The 19,849-nt window shown below is 44.1% G+C and overlaps 1 protein-coding gene across 1 annotated transcript in view; it reads right to left on the bottom strand.

The window, feature by feature from the left end:
• EML5 (EMAP like 5) overlaps positions 1 to 19,849 on the bottom strand; it is a 1,456,757-nt gene that overhangs the window by 957,546 nt on the left and 479,362 nt on the right. Inside the window, exon 5 of the mRNA XM_085626574.1 lies at positions 10,912 to 11,097. Within this exon, the coding sequence (XP_085482700.1) occupies positions 10,912 to 11,097 (186 nt within the window). The remainder of the gene's footprint in view (positions 1 to 10,911; positions 11,098 to 19,849) is intronic.

The raw sequence follows: 19,849 nt of genomic DNA, 5'->3' as shown, positions 1-19,849 counted from the left end.
GACTCCCGCAGTGCGCGACTCCAATTCAGGCAGTTTAATGCCCACAATTAACTTCGACTGCATCTTGCAGTCCCTTGCGGGGATGGGGCTTCGTCCCCCAGAATTCACCTGTACTAAGGAAGGGCCCACGCCATGTAGACGCGCTACAAGAGCGTCGCTGGACTCCCACAGCACAGGACACTAATTCAGGTGTTTCCTGCCAGAATTCACTTTGTCTGCATCTTGGAGCTCCATGCTGGGGTGGGACTTCGTCCCCGAGCATTCTCCTGTGCTAAGGTGGGGACCACGCCACGCAGACATGCTACAAGAGCACCACTGTACTCCCACAGCGCAGGACGCTAATACAGGCAGATTCCTGCCCGCAATTCACTTCACCTGCCTCTTGGAGGCCCTTACTGGGGTTGGACTTCGTGCCTCAGCATTCACCTGTGCTAAGGAGGGGCTCACGCCACGTAGACGCGCTACAAGAGCGTCGCTGGACTCCCACAGCATGGGACACTAATTCAGGTGTTTCCTGCCGGAATTCACTTTGTCTGCATATTGGAGTTCCTTGCTGGGGTGGGACTTCGTCCCCGAGCATTCTCCTGTGCTAAGGAGGGGACCACGCCACGCAGACGCGCTACAAGAGCGTCACTGGACTCCCTCAGTGTGGGACGTGACCGAGAAAAGCCCGGGCCAAGGGGGGAGGGGGGGGGGCGCCTGTGCCAGTCAGAGGGCGACAAAGGCCTGACATCTAGGTTCCAAGGTAATTGGTCTACATTTATCAGAGGGAAACGTTAGTGGCTCCCATGTGGAAAAGCATTAAGCAAATATCCTGGCCCCTGCACCTGGAACAACTATGGATAGCTATTTTCAGTAAGCGGTGAACGTTATAAGTAAAGAAATTGAGCTGGCCGAAAGGAATTTATCTCTGTTACCACCACCCGCTGCATGTGCCTTATCTGATTTACATGATGATCTGGTGTTTAATAACAGTCCAACTGGTAAGATCCAGGTTCCTCTGCCTATACTAGTAGTTCCAGTTACCGCTTTGTACATGAACAGGAGGAAGGAGTGCAATCACTGGGCCAAGCTCCTGGTAAAGGAAATAAAACAAAATCCCAAGAAGAGAATAGAAAAGAGCAGAGGGAGTGTCAAAATCTGAAAGACCATGCCCTGGTCTCCCATCGTGGAACACAGCCCAGGACAAATCACAGACAAGATCAGCCCCCAGCTTGGCAGGGAGCAATATACCCTCTTGGTGGAAGAAATCTCCAAGAGTGTTTTTACATCACTCTCTGCTGCTTTGAGTCTCATATTAGCACGCTTAATTAAAATTGAAGAAAATCTTGTGAAATTGAACCTTTTGCTCGGGGAGATGAGATGTGCTGGCCAGATGCAAACAGCCAGGAAGGACAATGTTCCAGATTTGGCATCTTCAAGGGGGTAACATTCTCGAGGGGAGCTCACTACAGGAGAATGTGCCCCTAATCTGTCACAATCGAGGAGGTTACAACCTCTCGGTGGCTGCTAACAGTGCCTCTGGGAGGATAATCCATGATATAGGCAGGACACAAACACATAACAATCGTTCTCAAAAACCATTAAATGACAAAAAGGTCTTGAGGCTCAAACACAGGAGGCCTGTGCTCTGTCAAATAACATCACCAGTTGTTCTTTTAGAGCCATCAAGGCTCCCAACACTGCAACGAACACCTCAAGCTACTACTTACGTGTTGGTGCTAAAAGGGGTTCCTCCCCTAAGACAGGATGTGAGTGAAGATCACAAGCAGCTGTTGAATAAAACAGTGCACTGCATAAATGGCCGGATAGAGGGCCAATCGCTTATGCATAAATAGATTAATCTTGTCTGGAGGGTTGGTTGCTTGGGTCATTCTGTGAAACTGGTCATAATGACAGCATTGTCATTAGTTTTAAAGACAAGTGAAGGAAGTGACTAGATTAGGGCGAACCAGGTCACCACTGACCACCTCTCAGCCTTCCATGCTAAATGAAGAGTCAGAGAAACAGTGGAGAATATACACCAATAATCATTTATTGTAAACGCTCAGAGCGGGGCCCGTCTGCACAGTCTCGAGAGAGTGTTAGAGGGAACTGAGAACTGTAAGCATAAAGATACATTATATGCATTGAATGGGCAACTAATAACACGCCCGCAGTGGAATTTTCCCAACAGATATGGGCGGAACAGCATAAAGACAAAAAAAGGCTTCTACTCTTGTATCTTGCACAGCTCAGAACACTTTCAAGGCCGTTCCACCTTGGGCTGCGATCAAACTGCCAGACAGGTGGGAGAGGGCCTTTACCAAGGGAAAGCTATGCACTGGCACAGACAATTCTTCGTTGCAGAAATGAAACTTAGCAAGGAGCATTTCTCGGAATCAAACGTGATTAGTTTTGAACAGCAAAGAAAATGCTGCCTAAAAAAGCAAATGGCGTAGCGAATGCTAACTTATACAAGACATTTAAGAGCATCAGCGAGCATAATCTACCACAAGGCAGTTGTAAAGGATATTTTGTCCAGGAGCCACTTCTCCAGATGGCCACCCTCAATAAGCACTACTGTTGGGTTTCTTTTATAGACCTCAAAGGGCAAAGGTTTCCAGCCCATGCCCTGCCCTTACCTGGTGCCCACTTCAAATACTGTTTCCCCACTTATGCAACTGGTTCATCTGGATTGACTTTCTGAAAGAATTCCCTCCTCCAATCAACCCCGGCTTGTAGATCGTGGTATTATAAATGAATTATTCTGCCTATCCCCAGCTAATGAGAAAAGTGGGACAATTGTTACATAATTGTTACATCATGTAACATTGCCAACAAAGCAGATACAGAGGACTGGGCAAAATATGACAAAAAAGCACACATTGTATGCATAAAAGAAACTTGGGCGACTAATCAAATAGACCCAGATGGGTTTGCATCTTTTAATTCTGCTGCAACCCCATCTAACATGGGCAGGGCCAAGGGGGGTTCTGGTTATGCTAATTTCTAGTAGTCTTACCCCATGTGTTAAGAAAAACTTTTAAACTTCCCCTTATTACCAATTCACCTTATTTCCTCTAGGAGAGAATTTGGATATAACGGTTATACATTTTTACAACAACGTTTTGAATCCAACAAGGGTGGATGTGGTCAAAACCTAGAAATTTATTTGGATCATTTAATCGACCAGTCTAGCAGGGATTTTTATGTAATCTGGGATGGTTACTTTAATATTACGGTATGCCCTATTATGTCCAAGTCAATTTGTGGATTCAGTGATGGTGGCAGAAATACCTTGGCCCATTTTTAACACAAGTATATACGGTTTATCACTAAATGGTCTTATAATGAAATGTAATCTGAAACTAGTTAAACACTGCAGTTTTAGTAGCCACCCTCAGCCAGCCACATTCATAGGGAGAAGCTGCAGTAGTAATAATGACAATTTTCTTACTTCAGATAGTGACAGTTACTATCTTGGACCTGCTGTTTGGAATTAACAGCACACATGTTCATAATCCAGTGATCCTAAAATTAAAGCTTAATTTTCCCAAAAACATTTGATACAGGGGAAACTGACAACAATATTCCTACAGGCTTGAATGTAATGTGGAACTCTGGTGATAAGAATTGCTTAAAAATCAGGATAACCTGCCGTCAAGTCGTCCCCAGAGAGAAAGCTTGCTTATCATAGTGTACTGTTCTCATTGTACTCTCGCAAAATCAATAGCGACTATGGGCAAAAGAAAATGTAAGGCCCCTGGTCTTCGAAGGCTACCCCAACAATAACATCTAATATAACCCCCATCACAAATTTCTTGTTAATAGTGATTGGTGCTCTAAATTCAAAATAGGCCGCTTGGAGGCAAGAATAAATGCTTTAAAACGGGGTTCTTCGACCCTACTTACTCCACAAGATCCATTCTCCCAAACAGATCGATGCTCCTGACCGACGCTCATGACCGAAAACTCATCAAGAGCTGGCAGGGATATGGGATTTCCACCTTGTGCAAGATTGGGCCATATTGCGGGACCTAGCACGGCTATTAGCGATAGTGACCCCTTGGACCGCGGCGCATTGGGTGGCCCTGGGGAGGTCATGGTCCCGGCTGTAAATTAATCTCCAGTTACCACTGGCCCGCCATCACATTCTGAGTCACCTCTACTAAAAAAAGAGCAGGTGCTACAAGCAGCTGCCACCAAAGCCGCTAGTAAAGACAAAGCTTTGCCATCAGCCTCAAGTCCTGATAGGCGCAGTGATTCTCAATGAAACAATGGGCCCCAATGAAATAATGGATGAACTGGACTATTTGGTTAAATCTTACAATGATTCATTATTGCTTAAACTAGAGGCACTAATATGCACTTTAAAAGAAGACCTGATAGTAAAGATCAAACAGTGGCTGGAAAAGATCGGAGCCTCCTATGGGCAAACATCGCGCAACACCCTGGGGGAACCATACACAGTGAACAATTCTTCAGTCTAGGCTCTCTCTTCATTAAACATACTTGGGGTTCCACCTACCCAATCCACTCATGCCACAGAGCAGCCCACTGAGATGGGCACCAATTGTCCAGTCCCGGAAGCCCCTAATACCAACTAGAAAGGGCCACAACTAAAACTAGGTCCACCTAGAAGCTCAGAGAGCTACCCATCACAGTCACACTTGTATCATCGCCCTGATTCAACATCCTATGTTATTATTCTGGAACGTTTCCCTATCTTGCTGAGGGTAAAGAAAGAATCAGAAGAGGACTTAAGGAACAAAGTCTTGCACTGGTTCAGTTCTAATGCTGGGTCGAAGGCATGTCTTTAACATTAGATTTTAACAGCAAGAGCAGCGTCGGGGTTGGATATTGCCCAATGTAAACTAAAAGTCATTACATGATTGTCAATTTCAGATCCTCAAGGATGGTGAGGAATCTTCTATCTGCATTAGGTCATCTCACCGACTCACTTTGTCAAGCAAGATCATTATCACTGGGTTATTGCTATACTCCTCCATGAAGGAGCCCCTGCCAACCATAAGACCTCTGCCAGCCTGGTGGTCTGCTCACTCCCTCTTTGGCTTCCACTTAATAATCGCTTTTCCATTTTAAACAACTTGGAAGAGGACTGTCACTGGTTCATGTGCATTTAGTTTCCTCTTGAAGTTATACAATATAGAATTCTGACCTTATTTCGGGGGCAGTCCCAGGCCCCAACAGTTCTCTGAGAACCCAAAGGCTTTAGGATCATGTGGCAGCATTGCCCCCATCAGCATGTAATCTAGATTTGCCCTACACCGTGTTGTCTTAGAACATCACGGGTATGGGCACAAAACTCGGGAACGAGGATTGGTTGGGCTTTGTTTCAGGCTTCAAACGGATTTGTCTTCAGGACACCTGGTCCTTAAAAGATTTTCACATAAATGGGTACCGCTCTTATTGTAATCCTGCAATTTCTGCATCTTCAAGGAAGATAATGGGTGGCTTGGCTGTCTACATTTCCCTAAAATGTAGTAAGGGGAAAGTCAAGCCCCTAAGCTCCTCCCCTTGGCACCAATTCGTATTGCTCTCTGGACTGGGTAAAGTGGACATTTTTATCGTGACTTTTCACCACAACATATTCAATCAGCGAAATACACAAGCTGCTGACAGGTTAAATGGGCGATCACAAAGGCAAATGCCTCAAGTTACCAATTGTGTATCCTATGAGTAGGGAATTTGTAATTGTTCGGTTTGGGATTTTAGTAATACACGGGTATGTGGTGTGGAAAGCAAGGTGGGAAAGCCACTAACTCATTTTATACACTACCATTATGGGGATGTTTCAAATAGCATTGTTATTTAAAATGATTTAGATTTATTGTCCGATTGTGTACAAGATACTTCCTCTCACTACCCTACCTTCTCGGGAGGGGCAAAGTCAAGCACAATTGATTTTATGTTAATAACAAGTAATTATAGTAGTCTGGTTATTGGTTTCAGGGTATCCCAAATTGAGCTAGCGATCACAACTTCCTAGTAGCCCACTTAAACATAAAATCTGGACCATGGGGCTTGAAATTCCATGTATTTACCATAAAGCATAATTCGAACAAAGGTCTCAGGTTAAAATTGGAGCGGGTTAATCCGCAGGTCTTCGAAGAGAAAATTATGAAGGAAAATATTGATCTTATCAATAGAAGCTGGTCAGTTGAGGGTATCCCTGTTGCCCTAGTCAGGCACTTTGGGACATTGTGCCTAGGTATCTCATCTGGGCTAACAACCAAATGCTCTACTGCCATTGCCCCTTCCTTTCGGTGGTGATAGTGCATGTACAAAAGCCCATAAAGAGATAAAGATTGCTCTCCATGCCGTCTAACAATTGAGGACCTTAGAAGGAAGCTTGGTCTGGATTACTGGCACCGGTCATTTGAGGGAGACACAGAAATTTTGGGATGTTGTCAATCGCCCACTGTTTTCAGAGTGTCCTTCAACTGAAATGGAGTCGTTGTTCCGAGAGACATTATGAGCCTCACATTTTTCACGCATCTTCAACCCTTTTAATGCAGTGATTGACTTTCAGGAAAAGGTCATCGAGTTGAATAAAGACCTGGAACAGACCTCCCAGTTAAATCAATCCATCTCAATTAAGGGGGTGGAGTCAGCTATTAACCAGGATATACGTAGAAAAGCGCCTGGACCGACAGAATCCTGCGTGATCTTTTTAAAAATAATCCCGCCCTTTGGGCGCTAATGCTTTACTAACATTTTTAGGGCTGTTGTTGTCGGCCCACTGCCCGTATCCTGGAAAGAGGCCACCGTGGTCCCAATCTCCAAAACAGGGGATAGATATGACCCGGTATTCTACAGGCCTATTTCTTTAATCAATGCGATGGCCAAGGTTCTGGGCAGGGTGCTCTTAACACAGTTGGAATGGAAGATCTGTGAAAACAATATACTCTCGAAGACCCAATACAGCTTTAGACAAAGAATTGAGACGGTTGAATAGTACCGCATTCTCTCGTTAATTGTTTTTAAGGACACCAAGTCCATGAAGTGCTCCTAACATCTGGCTTAATGGACATATTGAGTGCTTTTGACACTGTTAATTGTGACAAATTATGGAACATGATGGGGGACATGGCAGGTTGAGAAATCCCCGATTATTCTCCTCCGGAGATCACACTGCAATACCACAGTCAGAATACGATATGGCCAGACGATGACAGCACACACTCAATAGCTTCAACTGAGGGCGTCCTTCAAGGATGCATCTTGGCCCCTTTCCTGTTTCTGGTCTATACAAATGGTCTGAAGGCATATTTGCTGCAAAATAAACTAGATGACACGAAAATGGGCAACTGTTTTATTCCCACACTCTTTTATAAGGGCAATGCTGTTCTTTTAGCAGGGACAGCCAATAGTCTGCAGAAAGCTCTTGATGCCTTCATGGAGTTTATGTTATCCTTGGACCTGAAAGTAAACTATAAGAAAACTTATATAATGGTCTGCGGCCTAAAAACTACGAAATCAAAAACTTTTTATATGCAAGGCAATCTGGATGATAAAGTACAAATACAAAGCTTTTGCTACTTGGGGATCCTTTTTAATACTCAATTAACTTGGGATCCTCTTCTAAATGTCAAGGCGCATGAAACAAATAGAGCAGTTGAAGCACTTTTTTGCCTTGCAGCCAAATTGGGCTAGAAGTCTGTCAAGGAAATGTACAATGTACAAAGCAAAATGTCTCAATTGCTACTTATGGGGCTGGAATCTGTGGCTACAGTAAGCGCTCCAAACTCCAGGTCGTGGAGAATAGTTTTCTTAGAAGATTCCTGGTGGTCCCCCAATGCACCTCAACCTCCTTTTGTCATTCTGAAGTGGGTTTGAAGTATGTACAACATTATCTAGGCAGGACCCCCCTGCTATTGTGGGTTAAAAAATGGACATCACCTGAATTGGAATTTTCGAAATCCATCCTTTTGGACTGCCTGACTCTGTGTAATGCTAAAACAATCCCCTGGCTTGGATACGTTAAAACGCACTCTTGGAGAACTGGGTCTTATTGAGTTTTTTGATGACCCAGCCCATATCCCGCCTCATCCTTGACCACCAACTGACCATGAATCCACAAGTCAATGCAGTTGTCTCCTCCTGCTCCCACACACTTTGCATGCTCCACAGGATCTTCAGATGGATCCCAACCAACACAGAAAGACTGACTCAAACCCTCGCCACCAGTTGCCTCGAATATGGCAACGTCCTCTATGCCGGCATCACCACCCAGCTCCTCAGAAGACTCCAGGCCATACAGAATGCCGTAGCCAGACTCATCCTGGACCTCCCCGAATAAACCCAGATCGCCCCCCACCTGAGAAACCTCCACTGACTCCCCATCCAGGAGAGATGCCAATTCAAGCTCCTCACACATGCTTACAAAGCCCTCAACGACCTAGGACCTGCCTACATCAATCATCGACTGAACTTCCACCAACGCTTGAGACACCTGCTCTCCTCTTCACTAGCCCTCACCCCCCCCCCCTCCCCTCCACCCCCCCGCATCGCTGCAGCCACAGCAGTGGACACTCCTTCTACATTTCTGCCAAGGCCTGGAATGGCATTCTCCTCCAGCTCCATACAGCCCAGGAAATATTCAAGACCTGGCTCTTCGATGAATACACAACACTCAGATACCCCTATAGATGTCAGTATTGCACTTTATAGATGCAGTTTGATAGATTGTTTTGATTGAGGGGGGCAGAGGCATGCGAAAACACCTCCTACCTAACGGATGGGATGGTATGCGGTTCAATCTGAAAAATGAACCTAAAGATTACACTCTACCACCATAATCTAGTGAGCCCCTCCAGGAAGACTTGTATGCTTATTGTTTCCCATAAAGCTGGCATGCACAAGAGCCCGCTCCTTGCACTTTGCAGGAAAGCCACAAAATAAGAGCCTTAAACCACTGCAACCCATCTATACTTATGCTTACATTTTTATACCAGACTCCCTTGTTTTTATCTGAAATGTTCATCATCAATGATGCAATCCTGCTAACATCATGTGGTGAAACCTGAACAATTCCTCTACCTTAACACTACCAAAAGAATTATCTATCCTCCCACCTGCTGGGTAACAGTTTAAGTTAACAGTTTACTTTTACTCAGTTTGTTGTTTCAACTCCAATCGGAACTATATACGACTAACTTACGACAATCATCATACATCTCACAGCAACTATGAGCCCTGATACATTGGCTCATGACAACTACTATTATTAATGACTAGCATGCATTACTGTAAGGCTTGCAGCAAATTCTTTTTGTCATTGCATAATGTTTTGTTTGTACAACATGATAAAAATACCAATGAAGACGGTTGAAAAAAACATCATACTGTTAGTAGGTCACAATAGCTGTTTAACTCTGCTAAGTACTTCCATCCAGAGTTCTTGTAAGTGCACCATATATAAATTATAGGGACACCATCGATACCAGAGTCTCATTTTTATGCACCTCATGATTACTTCAGGATTTTGGAGTATCCTAACAACTTTAACAAGGGTCCCAGGTCAATTGCCCACTTTGCCTATTTCCTAAAACAAAACAGCTATGGTGAGTTATTGTGGATCCAGTTGAGGATGGAAGCAATATTTTATGGCAGTTTTAAATTTAGGAGAGAGTTTATAAATGCGATTGATCAGAATGTGGCAGAAATGGCTTCCCATCTTCATATTATTGCTGTAGGAGATTAAGGTCATCCCAGTGGGATGTGTGGATAGAGGTGAGCAAAAACCAAAGGAAATGATGGACGGAGTGTTGAACATTGCAAGCACTCCCCCCCAGTCAACTGATCTGGGTTTAATCCATCACCATTCTTTAGCCCACTCTGCCACCCCAGTTCAGACATGGCCATATGCAAATCAGTCTGACCCTGTGCCTCATGGGAACAGTCCAGCCCGAACTGCCAAGCCATGTCTTCCCTGGACCGGAAACAAGCTTCCTAGGACCGGTTTCTGGCATTTCAGCCGTCTTCAGCCAGGCTTGCTTGAATCTAGTGGCAAAGTGAGCAAGGGACTCACGTCTGAGCATACCCTGCCAACTTATGGCGAACAAAGCAAAAACCAAAGGAAATGATGGACGGAGTGTTGAACATTGCAAGCACTCACCCCTAGTCAACTGATCTGGGTTTAATCCATCACCGTTCTTTAGCCCACTCTGCCACCCCAGTTCAGACATGGCCATATGCAAATCAGTCTGACCCTGTGCCTCATGGGAACAGTCCAGCCCGAACTGCCAAGCCATGTCTTCCCTGGACCGAAACAAGCTTCCTAGGACCGGTTTCTGGCATTTCAGCCGTCTTCAGCCAGGCTTGCTTGAATCCAGTGGCAAAGTGAGCAAGGGACTCACGTCTGAGCATACCCTGCCAACTTCTGGCGAACAAAGCAAAAACCAAAGGAAATGATGGACGGAGTGTTGAACATTGCAAGCACTCACCCCCAGTCAACTGATCTGGGTTTAATCCATCACCGTTCTTTAGCCCACTCTGCCACCCCAGGTGAGGTAATTGCAAAAAAAGTTCTATTCTTGTGACATTTAAAAGTTTATCACAGTCCCCCTCAATCAACATCTCTTAAAGGCTACATAGATATAGGTTTTTCGTCCCTCTAAGTATGAGGTCTATTTCTATTCAAGTTGCAGAGGTCTTACGACTCCAAAAAATCATTAAGTCGTGCCTCTCAAGTAAGATTTTATTTTTTTAAAGTATTTAAAAAGGACTTTGACAAAGGACTATACCTATACATATTTTTATGCTAGACTGTCACGAATAAGCAATCCACACAAACAAACCAACAGCAATGGTGCATTTAAAGTGTGTATCCTTCGAAAACATGATTTCAAGATACATTATCATTTGACAATATCATTACAGGACCGGAAGTTAAACCATACTTACAGCATGTGCCCCTTGAATCGTGCGCACAAGGTTCATTCCTTTCCAGACATATATATCCCCGTTAAGAGCACCAGAATAGGTGACCTCATCCCTGGCACAGGCTAGGCACAGAATTGTTTGTAGGTCGCCAGTCTTGCCAAAAACGCCACGCTTGGGAGTTAACGAATTACCACACAAACTCCAGAACTGTAAAATAAGATACAGAGAAATGAGTTCCGAGGATACATTCATAACATCACGTTCACAGTAATGTATAGCAATGGTTGCGACTTACATTAGAAATACCCCATAACACTCTACAGACTTAACACAGGTGCATTTTAAAAAAGGTGGCATGAAACAACTTCAGAACAATTAGGGAAAGTGGGCATATTAAAACTTTTACGAATAGCAGGTCACCATTACACTTCATTGATTCAATACCAACCACCATGCTAAAACAGATCATCATAACTAGCTTGTTTGGACATTTCTGATCAACTCCTCCTAGACTGACGGTGAGTCCCAGACTGTCAAAGTCAAACGGGTCCATCCCACTCTTTAAAAAACACAAATGATAATCCTGTACTTTAACTAGCCTTCCATTTCCAAATAAAATCCTAGAAAGTTGCACAGACTCACAACTTAGGCAATGCATTGAAGATCTGATGACCAACCATCAGCATGTGGAGCTAATGTAGCACAGAAGCCGATACTCTTCATATAGTGTGGATGGTGCACTGCACACACTGGATACTGGTGGTTCGGGTCTAATTACACTAGCTGTATTGGCAGTGTTTGGTATTGTAAACCACACAACTGGAGAATGAATGGGTCTGAGTGGCGCAGACTGACCTTTCCCACAGATGATCAACAATCGCAGAACATTTCACCCTATTGATTGCAAGAAGCCTTTCTGATGTGTACAATATCCAGAATATTATGCATGTTCTACCGCATAATACCGTGGTTGCTTTATTCTTTTTTAATGTCATCACTGATGCTCTTTAATATCTACCCAGCAAGCTCTTTGGTATCTAACTTCATCGGAGCACAGTAGCCAAATAGTTTCATACATGCAAATGGAATGCTCCCACAACACTGGTCAGGTAGACGTCAACCCCTTAAAATATCCGTGTCTAACATTTGGGTACCATGAGCTGAGCTTGCAACCTCCCCTCTGAAAGGTGTGGTGGGTGTGCTATGATTAAACAAATGAAGCTGCAATACAGCCGATATAAAAAATAAATTATGTTTAAACGCATTTTATAAAAAAGAAAAATGTTTTTTTTGTTCAAATCGACACAGGGATCCCGAAAATAGCTTTAACTCTTTCAATGAAGGCCAACGTACATGTTAACAAAGTGTAGTTTACGGAAACCAATGTTTACGTTTATTTATCTACAATGGTGGCTGTCTCAAGGATGTATCTGAAATGTGCTGGAGAGGCTAAGTGGAGCTCCTAGTAGAGAGTGTCTGGAAGGTTGAATATTTTTTGAGTTGATGCACAAACTTCACCCTAATCCTCTGACACATCTCCCAAAGTTTTTCTTTGGTAAGGCTGTTACTTTGGCCCTGTTTTGTGGTTTTCAGGTATCGTTCAGATAAATTCCTCAGACAATGGCCTGGTCAACTTTCAATCCTTTAAATCAAACCATACTCTTCAAGGGAAGAGTACTCCTTATTAAGCTCCAGCATATCTCAAAACTATTGACTTCCAATATCTCGCTTACTCCTGCTGTATACAGTCAGTCAGATGGCTTCGAGAAGGTAGAATCTTTGCTTCAATGAGTGTCCTCTAGTTGCCTCAGGACATTATTTTCTTCCTAAATGACACAGCTAAGGGAATATCCGGCTCCTTGACATTGTTTGGGTTCAAAAAGCCAGAAGATAAGTTATCAGAGGCAGCAAACACAGCAACACATTATCCCTGTGGGCAGGAATGCTGGAATACCCTTAAGTAGGAGAATTAATAAAAAACCTATTATTTATTACAACCCCATTATAGGGTAACTTACCGATACCTCACCGCTCAGTACACTGCATGGTACGCTTTCTTGATGAACACACTCATAGTGGAGAACAGACACTGTATTATGGGGACAGTATGGGAGACAGTACTTTGTACTTTTAATGCTTCTAAAACATAACATATGTTGCAAATGGGTTCCGCCCATTTAACTCTTTTAGGATTTTTTGCTGTTGATCCCTTGCTTTCTGGACCTTTACTGTAGGTGATTCTCACTACCCAAGACTCACTGTAATTTCACAGTAATTAGACTGAGCCTGTTTACCACCGGTATCTGCCTTTTAAGATAAGGCCACAGCGAGACAGCTAAGCTAGGGGGCACTGAGCTGGTTACATGGGAACACATGTGCACACATATGCCCACTGCATGTATGAGACTACCTTCATTTGCAGCGCTGTAACAGTACCCAGGTAACCAGATGCACTCTGCAAGGATAGGTGCAGACCTGGAGCAGGCCTTTTAATACTAATGGAATTCCTCGAGAGGTGATTTGGATTTACTGAAAAAACTGTAGCGCTTTTAGTGTATTATACATATGGCTGAAATCTGCCTTAAAGTGCAGTTTTGCTCCACTTAGGCCTACACAGTGCAGTAATGTGTCAAACTCGGGTAAAACATGCACGCCAAGCTTGATTTTGCAGGTTCCAATACCATACATACACATCTTTGGGGTCATCAAGAATTGTCATATTTCTCTGGCTAAGTTCATAATCAGATTCCAGGCCTTTGTCCCACCTGCTGGGCCAAGTTCATTACTCTGCTCCCCAGCAGAGAGAGCAAAAGCCTCCACACACAAAAGGAGCAATTATAGTGATTAAGTTTCTGATGAGGAAGGGGTAGAGAGGGAAATCTGCAACTGAGAATAAGCTGTCACACTGCTCATGGGCTGGGTCAGTCCGGCTCATTGAGTAGAGGAGGTAGCCCAGACATCCGAAGTTAACACAGGAGGGGCTCCCCTTTGAAGTTTTGGTGGGCAGGTATCTGGCAGTGATGTCAGCCAGAGGTGGAGCTGATGCCCTCAGAAAAGCACTTCACAGAGAAAACTTGACAGCACCTTTTTGGATTGTCCCAGAATGCTGTGCAGGAGGGTTGTGACTGGGGTGGAGGAATTATGTGGCACCCTAGGATGAGCCAGGTGTGCCTGGCATCTAGAAACTGCCACCCCCATTTATAAAAACCTCTGCACAAGGGAAATATCGTGAAAAAAACCCTGGTTATCGAAGGCGACGACAGCAGAATCTTAGACCACAGAAGGAGAAGCTGCCTGGTGTCCCTAGTGGATTATGGATCTTTTCTGCTGGTGATCCCTCCATCCCAGAACTAGATGGGTCTGTCCAGGGCCTGCAGCATTGGCCCCTTTATGCTCCTGAGGACCAGCTGGGGGAAGATCTGGACTTCACTGTGACCCCAAGTGTATTGCAAGGCAGCCAGAAGGCTCTGGAGTATTGGTGTGTGGGCAGGACGGTGCTCTGCAAATAGTAATGTAGGGACAGTGCAAGAAGCCCATCCAGAATAAGAAGAGCATCAGGAGCCACAAGAGAAGGCAGGTACAGGGAGCCAGTGAAACAAACCCCCAGTAAAGTGCACCCTTTAGAAGCCAGGAGGCCTGATGAAAATCCTTTTGGTGGCTAGAGCTTGCCACCAGGAGTAAAATAAGCACAAGACCAACAAAATCAGTCATTGTGGCCGAAGTTATGCTCTTCTAAAACATTTTAACTTTGTCCTCTTGAAAATAAGAAATAGCATGGGCCACTCTACTGTCATTTCACAAAATACCCCTGAGATGGGCGAGGGATTTGGCATGTCTCCGTGGTATTTAAATTCTTGGGGTCAGGGGCATGCGTGGATCCTCCAATATCCAAACCTTTGTTTGGCCCTAGGAAAGCTAACCTCAGCAGCCAGTAATCAGGATGCCTCCGGGGACTCCATCTCTTGGGGGCTAACAAAGAAGCCAGGGGCCACCCAAGGCTGCACTGGCTTGAATAGCTACGCCGTAGGCAGCCAGCAAGACAGCTGTCCTACCTGGCGGTCTTCCTTGTGGTCGGCTCCCAAAAGCATCACAGGATGGGTGTTATGCTGTGGAGCCGGCAGGGTATGTGGAGGCCCTGGGGCAACCCCTGTAAGCCCCAATGTGAGTAACAGCATTGTTTTGCCCTGAGTGGGGCCGAGGCGCCCTAATACGAAAACATACCCACAAAGGAAAATGAACAGTGCGCAACCTTGCAGTAAAATTGAAGCAGCAGGAGCCGCTGGTAAAATATTTATGGCTTTACAAAGAAGCGTTCCAAAATGCCCTATGTGGACTCAGTTGCCCGTTTTTTTTCTGTGGTGCACCACGGAGGAGCTACACCAAACAACGTTGGTTGAGTGATTGGGGGCTTCAAGGATAGATGCATCCCTTAAGATTTGTCTTACAGAAAGCTGCCCTAAATTCCTGGGGGCAATACATCCATGAAACTCAGTCCAATGCGCTCAGTTATTCAAGCACTTTGCGAGCTGAAGCTTTTCCTCTAGGGCTCTGGAGGGAAGGGACCCTTGGTGGTTTTGTCCTATTGCTGCATTATGTGGCTTGAAGCAGTTAATAAAATATTCTTATACATGTTTGTGATTTTGAAATGCTTCAGTAAGTAAACTTTATAGGCAGTGATTATTGGTAAACACTGCAATAGTTATACTAATGATGAATGCATTTAAATATGATTATTGACTCAATTGGGTTTAGGGGCGATTTTTTAAATGAGATAAGTTTTTTCCACTGAGTTGACCCCTTGACAAAGCCAGTAGGCTTGCCTTATATATTGATGTGGTGACCCCCTTGGCAAAGCCAGTAGCCCAGCTTTATGTAAAATGGCATGCCCTTATAATGTGATGATACATCTGGCATAGATGGGGGTATTGTGAATATGGGGTTATGACCCATAAGGGGTCAAATGTGATTCAAGAATGTCAACAAAGGTATTTTGATCTACCTGATATTTAGTAGTGTGTGTAATAAATGTACTTTTCCTTTTCAAAAGAAAAATCACTAACTGGGTAATAATGTATTGAGTTTTGTTACTTGCTAGCGGATGACAATTACCAGTCGACACCACCTCTCCTGAGTAGACCTTGCTCTGCTTCACTACCCTGAGAAAGTCAAGTGCTACACGGCGGTACTTAGTTCAAAGTAAGGAGATAATTGGGGACCAATTACTTGTCCACATACTGCACAAGAAATAACCCAGTTTATCATAATGTGCACAGTATACCTTCAGATTTTCGAATGCGATGTGTAGCATGACAAAAATATTGTATACAGCAAAGCAACATCAATATATATTGCAAAGTAAGTCTAGGTAAGTAGTTGTGGAGTCAAGAGCAATAAATATTTATTTACCATGATGAAGTAGTGGGTGGTGATGTAAACTATATAATATTTTTGTAGGTCGCTGGTGTCGACCTCAAAATAGTGATATACAACAGAAACGCAAAGGTGTGATTCAAGGAGGTGTCATGTTGCATAGCCAAGTGCCAGTGATATGATCTGTAAGAAATATGGTCGCTTAGGACCTCAGTGTTTAAAGGGAAATTTCCACACAAAACAACAAGTATAGATGGCCAGCGAGGGCCAATTTAATCCTTTTTTTAGATCTAAAGTGTGATGTTTCTATACATATGTATTTTCAATTATATAAATCTATCGATAGACAGTCAGTCAGTCAGTCAGATTAAAATTCCTGCACGACCATCCTAAAAACCTGAATTATCAAAACTAACCGTACTGAACTTGGAGTAGAATATGCTGGAAATGGTAGATAGCAGTAAACATCCTTCACAACGACTGCGTTACAACGTAGTCCATTAGCACGCATTTTTTACTCTGCGGAATCTTTTACAATGCAGGGCTTTACACTGCAAACCATTACAACGGATTCCCCATTACAACTCCCCGGTGGAGTTAGATTAGTATATTGTGTTGTAATGGACAATGCGTTGTAATGGATTGCATTGTAAAGTCCTGCGTTGTAAAAGATTTTGCAGAGTAAAATATGTGGGGTAATGGCACGCGTTGTAAACGCATGCGGAGTAAAGTGTCAAATTCGGTAGGTAGCAGATCTGATAGCAACCTTGGTACGTGCTATGGGGAGCAACCAGAGGAAGCATTGGTCGCATCGCCAGTGGTGTAACCAAACTTGAGCCCCCTCCTTGCCAGGTACATGGAGGGCCCCCTATTCAGTCAAGAACTTTCAGGCCAGGGGTCCACTACCCACGCACAGTGCTGGAGGGGGCCGCACAGAGCTCAGGGTCCCTCTGCACCACAGGGGTTAATGTTACGCAAGTGTTGTGTCCGCAATTACAATGAAACTCCTAATACAGTAAAAGACAAAGACACAGGAATAATTTCCCCCCCACCCAAAAAAAGAGGACTGCCTCCAAACCTCATTTATTTACAAAATGTTTGTAATAGGGAACAATGTACTGGAATGGATGTTGATGGCAGGGCAAGCCAAAGTCCGGGCCTTCGCGCTAAGTTTGCATGTCACCTCCATAGGAAATGTCCGGTGGTTCCTGATGAATACAGGGCTTGTCAGAGCAGGCAGCTTTACCAGTTTAGTCAGCATAGCCAAAGATCCACCCCAGAAGTCTTTTGGTGGTGTTTTAGGGTAGAGGTGTTCTTGTACGAGGGGTAAGTTTGCCCCCACAGCTCCATGTCCTGTGCCTAAAAGACTGTGGATACTGGGCATATCCCGTGGATTTATTGCATTAATATGTAATGCTAGCATACATATGACAGAATGACTGAGGCTATGAGCAGTGCATGGTGAGGGAGGGAGTTTTGCTTACATACGTCCCTCAACTAGCAAATGTCAAGTGTTTTTACACCTTAGGTTTTGGCTGCAAATTTTAACCATCTTGTACCACCTCACTCTTAACTAATGATCTATCAGTTAATTTGACATTTTCTTTAAACGATACCCCAAAGTCCAGTCTCCCCGCATTTAAAGCCTTACAACAACAATCATGCTCAATTTACTTCCAGTTTCTCGTTGTCGAATAAAAGGGTCCATTTGTGGGTAGCTGTGTCCGGAGCGCTCAGGGCACAAGGTCCCCGACACAATGGATCATTGTTAAAACACAATTGTTTTTGCTCATTAATAATCATACTGAAAGTGCCATTACAAATATCGTGATCATTGCTTTGGCTCATTGATTGCAAACATCTGACATGCATGTGAATACAGCAGCAAGGAATGCTCTGTGGAAAGTCACACTTTTGCTTCATCTCCAAAAAGGCTTACTGAAAATTCAACAAACCAGCAAAAGGCGGCAAAGAAAGCCAATGCTTCATACGTGCCAAACACGGTGTACTTTTGTTACGATATTTCTTTTAAACAATTTTTGCAGACAATATTTATGAATGAAATATTATACTTTGGCGACTCTCCCTCCCACCCTTCCAGCCCCAGATCTGTTCTGCAGTAAACTTAGAAAAAGCCTTTGTAGCAAAGTCTGGCACAAATGGATTGAGGGAGGTGCAAGGTTATTAGCAATCTAAACAAGCATTTGCAATGCAATAGGTCTCGCATTTACGCGAGTTTAAGCTATTGGCATTGTAAATGACAATGCCTTTTGTTTATGTTTTAAAAAACTAAATATAAATAAAAGGCATTGTCATTTACATTGCCAATAGCTCAAACTCGCGTAAATTCGAGACCTATTTCATTGCAAATGCTTGTGCCCTAAGCAGGCTGGTAATGCAGAGACACATGCCCTGTAGGTCCAAGCAAATGCAAGACCTTTTGCATTGCAAATGCTTGTTTTGGAATGTTCTCGTTTTTATTGCTTTCTCTGTAAACTGATGCCGTGACTTGGTACTCTTTACTTTTGGCCCTTATTTCAACCCTGCACAGGTAGTGGCATGGGCCCTCTTACACCTGTGTCAGGGAGAGAGAGAGCACGAAGTACCCTACTACTGCGGAGTCTGTCACACAGGGTAGTAACTGCAGAGAAGCAGTGCAAAGGAAAGTAACAGGGTGAGACAGTGAGGGAGATATGATGGAGGATTAGAAGGAGATGAAGACAGAGAGGGGGAGAGGTGCGCCAGGTGGTAATGGGAAATGATGGGTGGGATAAAGGAGAGAGTGGGCATAACAAAATGCAGGGTGTGCGAGACAGGAAGGATGAGGACAAAGAGAAGGGCTGAGTGAGACGTGGGTGCAACAGTAAGAGATATGGGAAGGGGATACACATCTGGGAGGGAGGGAAGATGAGGGGCAGGAATGTTAAGAGATTAAAGAAACGTTGATGGAGAAACAGGAGAAGAGCGAGAACGGTAGAAAGGGAGGGGTCGAGGGAGACAGAAGGACCATAGAGAGGGGAGATGAGGGAGACGCGATTCATTCAACGTGACAGGGTTTTCGGTCATGAATATGTTTTACTTTGTCAGTTAATTGGCTCAGGCAAAACATATGAAAACGTCACCAGGGAAGGAAAAATAGACAGGCACAGAGAATTATATTAATAAGTAATTCGCTGTCTATTTTTCCTTCCCTGGTGACGTTTTCATATGTTTTGCCTGAGCCAATTAACTAAGTAGGTAAAATACATCAAATAACAGATGAATGACTGTAGAATGGGGAAGTTACTGGTAGATTAATGCTCTTGACATGTTTTGCAAATTTTTTATGTTGGGAGCAATTGTCTCCTAAAAGCCCGGACGGCCCCTTTGAAAAGAATCCTCTGAAGCCATCTGCTTAGTGTCAGGAAAGCGCACTTCGTCAGTGAACTACCCGATGACTCTGCATGCATGGGGCAGGGAGCAAATGAAAACAAGCATTGGCCGTGAAAGTGACACGACCGCGCGAATAAACAAGCCGAGGTGACAAGGGCTGGGCGAGAAGGGAGGGGGGAATACCAGCATCAAAGGAGCCTGAAGCTGACGAAAAGGG

Source organism: Triturus cristatus, chromosome 9 (assembly GCF_964204655.1).
Source record: "Triturus cristatus chromosome 9, aTriCri1.1, whole genome shotgun sequence".
Lineage (NCBI taxonomy): Eukaryota > Metazoa > Chordata > Amphibia > Caudata > Salamandridae > Triturus > Triturus cristatus.
This window is presented reverse-complemented; position numbering and strand designations above follow the sequence as displayed.